This window comes from Mastigoproctus giganteus, chromosome 11, assembly GCF_048544385.1.
Source record: "Mastigoproctus giganteus isolate SK-2022 chromosome 11, ASM4854438v1, whole genome shotgun sequence".
Taxonomy (NCBI): Eukaryota; Metazoa; Arthropoda; class Arachnida; order Uropygi; family Thelyphonidae; genus Mastigoproctus; species Mastigoproctus giganteus.
Window position 1 is genome coordinate 33,831,421 of NC_143585.1, and position 14,948 is coordinate 33,846,368.

Below are 14,948 nucleotides of genomic sequence, written 5' to 3' on the forward strand. Positions count from 1 at the left end.
ACAATGGAATTTGCTTTGAGCTCAGAAATACAAATATTAACCAGCAGATTGTTAAACAGGGGTTACCCACTTGCTACAGTAGACAGAATTAGGGTACAAGCTAAGGGTAGAATACAAAAAAAATATACCAACCAACAATAGTAATATCAAAAAATACTTTATTTCTGTCCCATATGTTGAACAATGGCACAAACAGGTTCATTAAAGATACTGAATTTAAAATTGTAGCCAGGCAATACAGATATTACACACTATACTGAACAATTGCTCAGTCCTTTCCTCGTTTACAACACAAATAGATACCTGGTATACAACATTTCTTGCGGTGATTGCAACTTGTCTTATCAGGGTTCTACGCGGTTTCCTCTGAATTTTCATGTTAATCAACACATGGCCTCAGTTCATGCTTCTCGTTCAGCAGCATCAGCGTCTTTCATGCCATTAATGAAAAACATACTTTTTTATTTAGCGAGGCCAAAATATAGTCGATTCCGATTAATTGGGATACATCGGGACAGATCACTTTGGCCCAGCTAAGCGAAATTTTAATGAGCTGAAAAGCACATTCTAACGGAGGCAAAAAGGTATGAATAAAATAAAGGGAATATGGTATTTAAAGAAAGCACACTGTATTTAAGTTATATTGGTACAAACACTTATTTAAAAATAACTAAACCTAAAAGCAAACAAAATGTATGTATGTACATATAACGTACATATGTAAAATGAAGATACAGTACAGAATAATGTCCGTGTCAAGCAAAGGTTACATATTACTTAAGGGTTCTTTGAAAAAAATTATGAAGTGTACCCTGACGTGTTCTCTTTATGGACTGCAATTGAACAAAGTCGGCACAGGTATCTAATGCTGATAAAGGACTGCCTTCGTTGCCTTCCTGTATGAAATAACATCTCAATTCAGCAATACATTTCCTGGCATCCTGGTTAGTCACTCGCTTAGGTATATCATTGTCATCATTTTCTTGGTCTTTTGGTGTCTCTGAGTGTTTTGCCGCAATTTGTTCAATAATCGTTTCCTCATAATCTTCATTTTCATTGTAACATTGAAGGTTATTGTCAATCGTTAAAAATTCTTCACAATTTTGGACCCGTTGCAGTTCTAAAGCCATTTAATTTTCTGTACAACTTATTGCGTCTGAATCACAATTAGTTGTGAAACCACATTTAGCAAAACAATTCCGAATTGTTTTGCTGCTTATTCCTCCCCAGCAATCGGCGATAAATTGTACAGCTTTTAACATTGAAACTTTTGCACTAATCTCTATTGATTTCGAAGATGATGTCAGCAGATTTTCCTCAATTGCTTCAAGGATGTGATTAACCAGCTTTCCGCGATAATAGGTCTTCAAATTTTTTATAATTCCCACATCCATAGGCTGTATCAGGGATGTGGTGTTAGGTGGTAAAAATTCCAGTTCAATATTTTTTAAACCAGCTACATTAGAGTGTGAGGTGCAGTTGTCGAATATCAACAGAATTTTTCTGGACTTCCTTTGCAGTTCCACGTCCCAGTTCATTAGCCATTGCGTAAAAATATATGTGGTCATCCACGCCTTCTTATTGGCATAATACAAAACTGGAAAACTGCCTATTGTAAGCCCCTTGAAACAATGAGGTTTGGCACTTTTACCAATAACCAAAAGTTTTTGAGTTTGTCATTTCCTGACATGTTTGAGCAGCACAACGCTATTACACGATCCATTGCTTTCTTTGAACCAGAACAGTGTTATGTGTTGATAGCTGAGGGAACCATCCGGTGTAGCACAATAATACAGACCTGTTTCATCGGCATTTTAAATGTCATCCCTACTAAATTTTTTAAGCAACTCTGGCAGTTTTTCAGATTTCCATTGCTCAGCAATCGTAGCATCACCACTCCTTCTCGCCATGTGCTTTTTTTGTAACTAATGTCATGTCTACACTTCCATCGAGACAACCAACCATCCGTCACTTTGAAATTTATGTGACCTAGCTTTTTGGCCAACTCTTCTGACTTGTTTTTTTAGCATAGGGCCGCTTACCGCACTCCTCGTTTAGATACAGAGGAAAACCATTGATTCAAAGCATCTTTGACGTCTGGATCTTTGCCTTCCCTCTTTCGCTTATGAGATGTTTTCTTTAAATCCACACGCAATGTCCACTCCTCCCTAAGTTTTTCTTGTTGCTGTAGCAGTCGTGAAATTGTAGATTTTGGCACCTTTATTATCTCCGCTAGCTGACGATGACTGATGTTAGGAAGTTGACTTTTTATTTTGTCAAGAATGGCGATTTTTTTCTGAAAGCGACAAATCTTTACGTGGCATCTTGACAGGGGTCTTAATTGCAGGCAAAATTTGATGCAAAAATGATGCAGGCAAAATTTCTTCAGAATCCGAGTACCATGATACGGAACAAACATGAAACAACTACTGTACAGCACGACTTCGCAATAACTGATTCGGCTGCTGCCCGCATGATCTCTTTGTTACGAATCATCTAAATTAGTTTATTGTTCAATAAACTATATTTAGATGTTTGTGCACGCCATCTAAATATAGTTTATTGTTCAATCAAGACCTTCATTGCCCCAGTTAAGCAGTGAGTTGGCCCAAATAAGCAGAACAAATTCAGGCTAAATATTTGTTTTGTTTCTGTTCTTCATAATTTGCCCCAAATAAGCGGCTGCCCCGATTAACCAGAATGCACTGTACTTAGTGTCCAACGTAATTATATGAGACTTGTGAATTGTGTAAACTGTTGAAATTAAATTACATGAGAATTCTGTTAATGTTTGCCGGCCATATCTAATCTCCGATTCGTGGTCTTTTATGCACATGCACGGAGACAAATAATCCCCATTTAAGTTCCATGTTCACCCTTATTCGGTAATTTTCAGTCCTGTGATCACGACATACGGTCAAAAATTCAATGTCAGCTTCAGGAAGGAAAATTGTTTTGCAATTTTTTCTTTAAATTAATTTTTTACTAAATTTTTAATTGTGTTAAATTGATTTTTAATTGTGTTCATTTGATTATTAATTATTTTTAATTATATCTTACTGTAATGTAAGATTTTCAATTTTTTAATTGTTTTCGTTTTAATTTCTGGAGAATATCATATGGAAGTGTTCTACGTATCATATTGAGGTAAACTTCTCTTATTCTTTTTCAAATATTGATATCAAAATAGAATGTATTGAGCATTATAGTTCTGGTTCATACTATCAGCTATCAAACAATGCAAGCTTGGGATATGAACGAGCTAGTTTTCAGAGTATTGTTCCAATCTTATGAACAATACTCTGTATTGCACCATAAACGATCTGTGCTCACTGGAACTTCAATGGAATGACGTTCTCCATAGACACTGTTAGTACAGTACTTGCTAATGCTACAAACTCTAGATCAAACCACACCAGAAATTCACAAGAAGGCTATCCAATGAAAATTAAAAATACCCTAACTTCAGTAAGAAATATTTTATAGGGTTCTGAATGAAACCTAAGCTAGCATGTGATAGTGTTAAATTTCTCTGTTGCTATAATTAATGTAATCTGATGATAAAGCCTAAATTACACCAAAGGATATGTCACATTTGTTATGAAAACTTTCATGAATGCTTTTTTTTTTTTTTGGCTGAAAGCTGATCTATATTGACTCATCAGCATGAAATTCTTTAAGATGATTGTGTTGATATAAAGATAAGAAAATTAAACCAATTAAAATGCATTATTACATGATGCATTATTATATATTATATGATTTCTCTCAACTTTACATCAACAAAAATAGGAATGCGCTCGCACGCGCGTGTGGTAACATCACTGCAAAAGGTTATTAGAACACGCAGCACGCCAACACATTGTACAGTTGAAATTTGAAAAGATAAGATACTTGTTGATGTTCAAATAGATATAGAAGTTACTTGCTGTTGTAGAAAGTCCAAATCACAATCTGGGTGGAACTTTTCTTTAATATATGCCATACCCAAATGCATCTGCTTTTTGCTTGGGCTGTGTAGCATGATTCATATCTTCAGTGTTCTGTCACTGCTGTAATGTCCAGTGCTTTCATTTTCTGTATCAAGATAGGTAGTGCTCTGAATTGCTAGAAGAAACTTTGACATAAGCAACTGTATGACCATGGTAACCCATTTTATGAAGTGTTCATCTGATAGTTGTTGATCTTACACATATCCCAGATCTCAAGTCTCTCTGAAGTCAGGCCTTTAAGAGTGCCGTCATGAGTGGCAAGTTCTGAATCCAGATATTGGATGGCTGCAGGTGCACAGGTGTCTCCTTCCCCCATAATCTTGGATTTTACAGTTATGGGGCGATTGGATGTGAAGTTAAGGACACCTCCCAACTCTGTTTTCTGTACTATAGTGTACAGAAAACAGAGATGTTGTTGTTGCTGCCAGAAATAGTAATTTGTGCATCCAGGAATAGTATGGATTTGTTCACATCTGTTACTGATAAGGAAATATCCTGTGAGTTCAGGAAGTTATGGAAATCTTTCTTTCTTTTTATTATGGTCCCAATTAACAAGGATATCATATATGTTATTCATTGTATGATCATGCAATTGCTATATAATTTTTTTATTTTTTTTGAGATAGAGACATCCCGTGAGTCGAGGAAGTTATGGAAATATTTGTCTTTTTTCTTTGGTGCCAGAAAACAATAGCAACCACATTATTCCTTGTATGATCATGCAGTAGCTACTATAATTTATAATGTTGTTTTATTAATCCCATTTATGAAGGTTTCTTTCTGAGAGAGACTGCAACACATGGTAACTGGTGTATATATATTTATCCTTTTAGTCCCGTTAAATTATTCTATTTTGCATTTATCAAATGTATTGAAGTGTCAACTTATATTCTGCTATTGCCAGCCTGCACATAAACATGCATTTTGCTCAGCATATTCAAAAAAGTGAACTACCTCTTTTTGTTCCATCTATGATCTACTGAATCTGTGATCTTAACATGAAATCAATATAAGTTATTTAACTTTCTTAAACTAACTCTCTCTAAAATCCACAGAAGAACACTCAACAAGTTCTCTTGAAATGTGTGTAATCCCCGTTAAAGTTAATGAACTTATACATATTAATAATAATCAGTATTTAAGTCAAAAAAGTAAAGTGCAGCCATTATCAACCCACTGCAGGATGGAAGTCTCCTCAACAATTCATGCTGAGGGAAATGGACCATAATCTGCCACGCTAGTCCAGTGCGGGTTGGCAGATCGACCGTATTCAGCAGTCAGGGGCTTGAACCCCGGTCTACTCAAAGAGCGTGTGTTACTGCACTCCCGCTCCTGACCACTCGGCTACGGAGGCCAACTTCATATTATCAGTATTTAAAAGCATGCCTTACTTAGAGCATATAGGACAGACAGTTTCTTGTCTTGTTACAAAGATTGCCATTGATTTTATTAGTTACTTAGCATACACATTTAGAATATATCCATATAGTATAGTGTAATATACACTGTGACTTATTATCTCAACCGTGTTAATTTATAACCAAATGAAGTGTTATTAAACTGCTTGATTTAAAAGTTTACAGTTTTTTTTTTTTTTTTCATTTTATAACTAGAGAAATGTACATTATTTTAATTCAGTTTAACTTTTTTCCCCCCCAGTTTTAGTTGTTGTGAATCACTACTTGGCTTTTAGTTACTTCTCAACAGTGTATTATCCATTTTCTGAGGTAAGTGTATATTGCAGATAGTGTCTAAGTATTCACCTAGTGAGAAATGTATCTACTCTCCAAAAGTTAAGTTGAACCATAAAAACTAAATATATATATAAAAAAAAAATATATATATATTGAAATTCTATATATATAAGGAAATGTATTGAGTTTTATTCTATTTTAGTATTAATAGTGGAAAATGATGCAAGAAAGTACGCTTATACAGCATCAATAAAAAAAAAATAAAAAAAAATCCCATTTCACTTATCCATACACATTAAGAATATATATATTTGCTTGTATTTTCTAAAAAATTAAATCCTCAGTGGGGAGAATAAAACAGCTTCAATTCAGACGTGTGTTATTTCTTGCAAAAGAGCACTAGTTGCTCGGGTGCTCATCTTTATTAACATTCAGATTTCTAGACAAGATCATATATCTATATTAGGGATTACCTTCCTTTTAATCTCTCTTGGCATAAGTGCCTCAAATAGTTCTTATTCTGCTTCAAAAAACTGGGTGCCTTTTCTGTTGCTATTTCAATGAACACTGCTCTTCTGAAATGGTATATGTAATTCTCTGCTTCTGCCCCCTCAACCCTCCCCCACTCCACCAAACCAGTCCAAAGACACACTGCAATTAGTCAACAACCTTTCACTGTTCAACTGAAAACTCACGCAACTAACTTTTTAGCATACTTCTGTTTTTTTTTTGAAACAGCTTTCCTTTGCTTGTATTTCTAAAAATTAAATCTACAGAAATTCAAATCCACTGTCAACAAGTATATTCTGTTTCTCAGCCTTCAGCCCATTCAAAATACTCAAATGCTCAAGACATTACCATAAAAGCCTAAATCATGTATAATTTTCAAAATCATGCATATAAAATGATCAGGAAGCCCAAAGCCTTTTAGCATTAGTAGAGGCATATGATACAAGAAAGCAACCATGTACAGCATCAACTAAAAAAAAAAATCTTCCCATTTCACCCATCTATTCATTCCAAATGTTTGTCCAGTTCTTACTTGAATTTATTTAAGCTATCAATTTCCACAGCGAGAGATGGAAGTTTGTTCCAGCAATCAACTCTCCGCTGGCTAAAGGAAAATTTCCACACATCTATTCGACAACTGTCTTTCACAATTTCAGTTTATGCCCTTTCAGGTTTGTAATCAGAGCAAGAGGAAGAATCCCATCAGCATTGAGCCTGGTCATTCCATTCATGGCCTTATACATCTCAATCAAATTGCCTTGCATGTGCCCAGTCTCCAGACACTGCAATTTGCAGAACTTAAGCCTTTATTTGTAAGAGCAACACTTTCTTCCCCTCACCAGTCTTATTGCCCTTCTCTGTACTCATTCAAGCAGCTTTACATCCTTCCTAAAATGGGGTTTCCAGACCTGTACACAGTACTCAAGGTGTGCCCTGACCATTGCTTTATACAAGGGGATAATCACCTCTTTATCCAAGCTTACAAAATTGCTGTATATCACTGACAAGACCCCATGACCTGCTCTGGCAGCCTGTCTGCACTGCTGCAAAGGTCATATCTGACTGTGCAATTGCCACCAGGTCTTTTTCATTCTCTACTATCCTGAGTGTAGTACCACACTGTACGTTTCTCTGAGGTTACTGCTACACATATGCAGTACTTTGCATTTATCAATGTTAAACTTCAGTTGCCACTTCTCAACCCAACTGTCCAACTTTTCCAGATCCTGTTGCAGCAGCATTCTATCATTACTGTTATTAACAATCCTCCCAACCTTTGTATCATCAGCAAACTTTGACATTAAACTTGATATACCTTCATCAATATCATTGATAAATATACAAAACAATAATGGACCCAACACCAAACCCTGGGAAACACCACTAATAACATTAGTCCACAAAGAGCAGTATCCGTCGATTACCACTCTCTGTCTTCTCCCACTGAACCATCCTTTTATCCATTGTAGCAACTTGCCCTTAATGCCATACTGCTCCAATTTGTACAGTAGTCTTCCATGTGCAACAGTATCAAAAGCTTTCCTGAAATCTATCAAAATTATTTTTTTCATCCAGTTCTTTTGAGACTGCATCATAGTATGCAATCAATTTGATCAGACAAGACTTTCCCTTAACAAACCCATGCTGTGTCTGAATTATTGCTGCAGTCTTGTCTTGATGATCCTGCAATGCCTCTTTAACCAGTGACTCCATTATTTTCCCTGGAACAGAAGTCAAACTAACAGGTCTGTAATTACTTGTGTCACCCTTTATGAATTGGAGATACATTTGCCCACCTCCTTAAATATAATTGGATAGATCCCATTCACCCCAGGTGTCAAGTTTCTTATGTTAAACTTTAACAATTTCTCCTCCACTTTGCTCTCAGTTATTGAAAAATCATTTAACTCCCTGTTAGAGTTTGATAAACATCTGGCCCTCTCCTTGAATAACTCCTCATCTGTGAGTGTAGATGTAAAATGCACATTTAGTTTGACAGCTATCTGAGAATGATCATCTGCAGTCAAACCATTGATATCAAGTGGACCAATCTGATTCATCCCCTTCCTTTTGGAGTTTATTGAAGTAAACAGGCTTTTTTTGCTGTTTTTCTTTGCATCTATTACCAAAGATTTCTCATAATCTGCCTTCGCTTGCCTAACCTCCTTTGTCACTTGATTACAAACTAGTTTATATATACACCATAGGCTTCTGTGTTGCCTGATAAATTATATGCTTACCATGCATTTTTCTTCTCTGCCACAAGTCTTTAGTTTATCTGACATCCATTTGGGCCAAAACCTAGAGCAGTATTTCTTAGTTGGAACAAAAAACCTAGTAAAAATTAATTCCTTGAATGCTTCCCTTTAGAATTTGCTGTTGGTAACATCATCATCAGTTAGTCCCTCTGTATAGAACCTAAAAAATATCTGAGACCACTGTAGTTGCCTTTACGAAAGCAAAATCCTTCCCTTTATCCCTGATGGTAGTTACATCTTTAAGTAAATCCCACATCAGTACACTGTGACCACTGCTACCTAGCATTTCCTTTATCTGTAAATTCTTAATGCATCAATAATCACTGCTGATAATGAGATCAAGAGTGTTGCTCCCTCTGGTTGCCTCTCTAACATGCTGCTGTAGAAAACAATCATCCAATAAATCCACAAATAGCTTGCTAGTTTGCGAGTGACCAGTCCACAAGTTCCAGTCAATATCTGGGAAGTTAAAATCTCCCATTATAAGACACTCCGATTTACTGGCTCACTCTATTTCTCTGTAGGATTGTTCATTGTACTCATCAGAGGCATTAGGCCTATAACAAACTCCTACTCTCATTTTTGCTTTCCCAGTGCTTATGTTACACCCAACTGACTCAATGTTGCACTGTCCATTATGTCAGCTGGATGCACTTCCTTTGATTTTGTGTTTCTTTACTAACAGCATAACCCCTTCTGCCTTCCTATCCTGTCTATCCTTTCTGTACACATTGTACTCCCCAGAATTCCAATTCTGCATTCCTTACATCTGTGTCACACCACATCTCTGATATCCCAACAATGTCTGCCTTTGATATCTTGGCCAGCACTTCAAATGCCAATCGGGCTAGCCGAGTGGGTAAAGTGCCTGCCTGGCAATCCAAAGGTCGTGAGTTCGAATCCTGCCTCAGGCTTATAAGAAAAGATATTAATCTTATTCAAGCGTGGACAGTTATTCTTGGGTTTCGTTCTAAAATTTATCTTTTTTTTTTATCCACACTAAGCCAATCAAATTTTCGTTACTTTGAAAATTAAAACTATTCTCGAAAAAGATAATTTCTGCTGACGATATACTATTATATATCAATTATTTGAAAAAATTGAAAGAAGATATGAATGTTTGCTTTAAAGATCTCGAAAACTTGGATGTACCATCGTTGATTTTTGAGCCATTTGAATGTGACATAACTGGAGTAGATATTTCTTTACAAGAAGAATTGATTGAAATTAGAGAAGATGTCGAATTTTTTGTTCAAAACAAATGGATATGCAAAATTTTGGAATTCAAAAAATATATGGCAAAAATGCCCAGGATTAAAACATATATTTGAACCCTTATTGTTAGCCTTTCCGAGTTCTTATTTAGTGGAGGCAGGTTTTAGCCACCTGAATAATTTATTAAGAAAAAGTAGAAGTAGATTAAATATATCAGACCGTGGAGATTTACGAATAATATCAAGTAATTTTGAACCAAACATTTCAAACATTATATCTAAACATCAAGCCCAACCATCTCATTAACAATATAAATATGATATTATTTTTATATACTTTTTATACTGTTTTTTCATAAATATTTTTTTTATGTTTCCTATTTACAATTACGGACTTCATACTTGTATGTAATATTATTTTGTACAATAAATTATTATTAGAACATTTTGCTTATTTCAATCAGTTGAACAAAATTTTATTAGAGGTAATATAATACACCACTGATTAAAAAATCCAAACATTTATCATAATTATCTTGAAATTTTTAACAATATGTGTTTTGGGTGCTATATAGAGGGAAATGCCCACTCTAAGAATCCTGTTTATTTCCATTGAAGATAATTCGGTATTAAAAAAAGTAAAAAATTTTGTGTTCAAGACTACAAAAAAAAAAGTTTAAAATTCTACTCGTACACATTGTCCTTACATCTGAACAAAATCTAAATTTAACACTGTTTATATAGTATACACATATCATTTTAGAGTTATAGTAATAATTAAGTTTTAAAAGGAGGGTCAGAAATATATTTTTTTTCTTGTAAGGGGTTGATGCTTGAAAAAGGTTGGGAACTCCTGATATAGATGAAGGGGAGCACTTTCTGTAAAATGTTGTTTTCAGTGATGAAGTTACATTCCACTGGGTAAAGTCAATAGACAATTGTTCCATGTGAGGTTCTGAAAATCCCCACTCATTCCATGAACTCTATTCTCCTCTGGCTTAAAATCTCTCTACCTCATTGTGTCATATTCATTTGTCATCTCTACCATTCTCCCAACTCCACTAATCACTTAGAGCTCTTTGACTTCCTCTCTTTGCAACTTGACTTTCTCCAGACCAACTTTCCTAACAGTGAGGTAATTTTCCTTGGTGATTTTAATGTTCACAATTCTAGCTGGCTTCCGTTTTCTAGTCACACCGACCCAGCTGGTCGAGATGCTGAGGCTTTTGCAATTACTAATGACCTTGCACAGATTGTTCATTTACCTACAAGAATACAAGACAATCCTATCATACAGATAACACGCTTGATCTTTTTCTCACAAACAATCCTTCTAAGTACACGGTCGAAGTGAGAGGTCCTTTAGGCACTTCAGATCAAAACTTGGTGATTGTCTCTTCTCCAATGGAGCCTTTATCTCATGGCTATTCCCAACCTTGCGTCGTTTGGCATTACAAGAATGCAAAATGGGATGACCTGTACGATTTTTTTTCTTCTTTTCCTTGGTCAGATTACTGTTTCAAACTTCTGATGTCAATGTTTGTTCAGATCATGTCAGTGAAATTATTCTTGCAAGAATGGAATCCTTTATCCCACACTCCACTTTAAAATCTCGTCCTTTATTTAAACTTTGGTTTTCCAATAAATGTGATAAGGCTGTTCAAGAGAAGAATGTTGCGTATCGTAATTGGCTTGTTTCTAATTCTTCAGTTTCGTTCTCTGCCTACACCAAAGCTCGCAACAATTGTAAAGCAGTTATTAATCAGTCCAAACTAAAGTTTGAACAGGCTAAGAGTAGAAAACTTGCTTCTTGCCCTAATGGTATCCGAGCATTCTGGTCTCTTGCCAAAGCTATTGGCCGCAACTTTTGCCCATCTCTGCTCCCACCTCTGTCCAAACCAGATGGTTCTGTTGTCACTTGAGCCAAGGATAAAGCCGACCTGCTAGCATCCCATTTTTCTTAAAACTCATGTATTAATGATCTTGGTAAAACACCTCCCACCATTCCCAACACACTCCATTCAATGCCTCCTGTGGTCTTCCGTCAAAAGAATGTCAGAAGGATTTTGATGAATCTTGATGCTAAGAAAGCTCCAGGTCCCGATGGTATTTCTCCACTTGTTCTCAAAACCTGTGCTCCTGAACTTACTCCTATTCTTTGCCGCTTTTTTCACTTTCTTATTCCAAAGGTGTTTTTCCTTCTGCTTGGAAATTTGCTCATATCCAGCCAGTTCCTAAAAAGGGTGACAAATCCCTCCCATCCAATTATCGTCCCACTGCAATTACTTCTACTCTTTCTAAAGTAATGGAGAAATCAATTAACTGCCAACTCTTAAACTACCTAGAAACTTTCCATCTGATCAACGATCGCTAGCATGGATTCCATCAGTGTCGATCCACCGATGATATTCGGGCATGTTACTCATTTATGGACAAATTCAATGGAAAAATTTGGTGAAACACAAGCAGTTGCTCTTGACATCTCAAAGGCTTTTGATCGTGTTTGGCATAAAGGTCTTCTAAACAAACTTCCATCTTATGGTTTGCCAACTGTTTTTAGTAATTGCTTATTCAGTTTTTTTCCCTGATCGCTCACTGAGGGTGATGGTAGATGGCTGTCTGTCTTCTAACTTCTCCACTAATGGTGGCGTCCTCCAAGGTTCAGTTCTATCCCCGACTCTTTTCCTCTTGTATATTAATGACCTTCTTCCATTGTATCCATAGTTTTGCCGATGATAGTACATTGCATTCCACTTTCCATTTTGAGAAACCTTGTCCTGCTCAATCAGCTTCACCTTCTCGAAAATCTGCTACCAATTCCTTAAATGCCAATCTTCAGGTAATTCTCCAGTGGGGCAAAGACAACTTAGTTGATTTCAATCCTTCTAAAACTCAGTCTTGTCTTATATCTCGCAAAAAGGATTCTTCTGCTCCTATGCTTATCTTTACTGACACTCTGATTTCTAGGCAAAATGATATATCTCTTTTGGGGATTACCCTGACTTCTAATCTCTCTCTCTTGGCGCAAGCACATTAGAAATATTGCTTCTCTGCATCTAAAAAACTTGGTTTTCTCTTTTACTCTCGGCGTTACTTTTCTTCCAAACAGCTGCTCACTCTGTATAAATCGCAAATCCGCCCGACCATGGAATATTGTTACCACATTTGGAGTGGTGCCCCCAAAACCTCTCTCAGGCTTCTTGATTCCATTCAGAAGAGGGCAATTTGGTTAATTAATGATTCATCTCTAACAGAGTCTCTCCACTCGCTGTCTCATAGACATACTGTTTCTGCTGCATGCTTCTTCTACAGATACTTCCATGGGCACTGTTCTTCTGAATTGGTTTCTGTAATTCCCGCTCTCTCTTTCAAAACAGTCCGAACACATGCCGCCCCAGCCAACATCCATTTACTGTCCAACTTCAAACTCACAGAACCAACTTTTCATCTTCCTTGTTTATTCATTCAACTGCCATTTTCTGGAACAGCCTTCCTTCATACGTATTTCCAGAAAATTACAGTCTACAGAAGTTCAAGTCCAATGTCAACAAATATCTTCTTTCGTCTTCTCAACCTCCAACCCAAGCACGGTACTAAGTACTATAGGTTCTAATACCTGTCGTGTTTGGGGTTTACATAAAAAAAAAAAAAAAAAAATTAACACAAATGTGATAGTCCAAAGGTAAATGTGTTGTGTGCACTCTCCTTCAGCCAGGTTATTGGGCCATTTTTCTTCCACAAAAACACCACGAACCCTGAAAATTACCTAGATATGCTCAAATTGTATGCTGCACTTCAGCTGGAAGATATGGAGCCACATGTGTTCTGTTACCAAGATGGTGTACTAGTGCAGGGTATACATGCAAGCTCCAAGTGGTACTACCACTCTGGAGCTTGCATGTGCATGATTTCCTATCTGATAGATCAGCCAGAATGATCCCATTCCTTGGCCTCCTTATTCCTCGGATATCACACCTGTGGATTTCTTTGTGTGGGGCTACGTAAACGACAAGGTGTATGCAAAAAAGTTAATGTCGCAGAGTTAAAAGACCGGATTGAACTGGCGATGACTTCTATTTCTCAAGAGATGCTTCAAAACACATGGAATGAAATCAGTTACCATCTTGACATTCTGCATGCTTTTACAGTATCTGTTACAATAAAATTTTAATTAAACTTCATAATCAGGTGAATAATTTATCAACACCATGTATATTGTTCAAGTTTTAGACCAAGGATGTCAGACGAACTGATAAGACTAGTGGCAGAGAAGAAAAGTGGATGGAACGATTATAAATTATCACAATACACAAACTTACAGTAAGTACAAACTATTCTGTAATCAACTCAATAAAGAAGTTAGTCAAGCTAAGTAAGATTATGAGAAGTCTGGCTAAAAATGTGAAGAAAAATAGCAAAGAATTCTTTGCTTATGTTAACATTAGAAGGAAAGGGATGAACCACACTGGTCCATTAGATATGAATGGTATAATAGTTAGTGATCTTGTTCAGATTGCTGACAAACTGAATAAATGTTTTGCCTCTACATTCAAGCATGAAGGTTTTTTAGGGGTGGGAATACTAGAAGTATACCAGGTTATAACTGGGGTCTAAATGATTTTGTGGTAACTTTGAAGAAATTGTTGAAGGTAAAAGTGAATGAGGAATCTAGGCATGATGGATCTCTCCAATTATATTAAAAGAATCAAGAAAAGAGGTAAGAAAACCCTCATACATCATTTTGAGAGTGTTCTTGAAGTCAAGGGCTGCAGATTACAGATGCAAATGTTCCCCCACCCATTCACAAAGTGGAATCAAAAGGCAAAATGAATAATTACATGCTGGTAAGCTTGACTTCTGTTCCAGGTAAAGTAATGGTATCGATGGTTAAAGAAATAAAGCAGGACCATCTTCACAGAAATACAATTATACAATAATCCCAGCATAGGGAGATCTTATCCGACCAATCTGATTATCTACTATGACGAAGTAACTAATGAACTAAATGCAAAAAATGATTTTAACATCCTATGCGGGTGCTCCTCGACTTATATACTTAATTTTTTTTTTTTTTTTCTTATTTGCATAAGTCCATTTTGTACATAAGTCTAGCTTCAATCTTGTAGATACTAAATACATGTATCGTATAGTACAGTACAACTCACCGAGATTATGACCCCCAACAAACTTCACCAGGCCATATGTACAGTATTGTTTACAGCATTTTACAATTCACAACAGTAAAAAAGATAAGAAATCAATAACAAAGAACACAGCATG

At 36.1% G+C, this 14,948-nt stretch overlaps 1 protein-coding gene across 1 annotated transcript in view; it reads left to right on the forward strand.

The window, feature by feature from the left end:
- Window positions 1-14,948, forward strand: part of LOC150077880 (protein TEX261) — a 77,313-nt gene that overhangs the window by 47,058 nt on the left and 15,307 nt on the right. Inside the window, exon 4 of the mRNA XM_090384875.1 lies at window positions 5,652-5,719. Coding sequence (XP_090241001.1) covers window positions 5,652-5,719 — 68 coding nt within the window. The remainder of the gene's footprint in view (window positions 1-5,651; window positions 5,720-14,948) is intronic.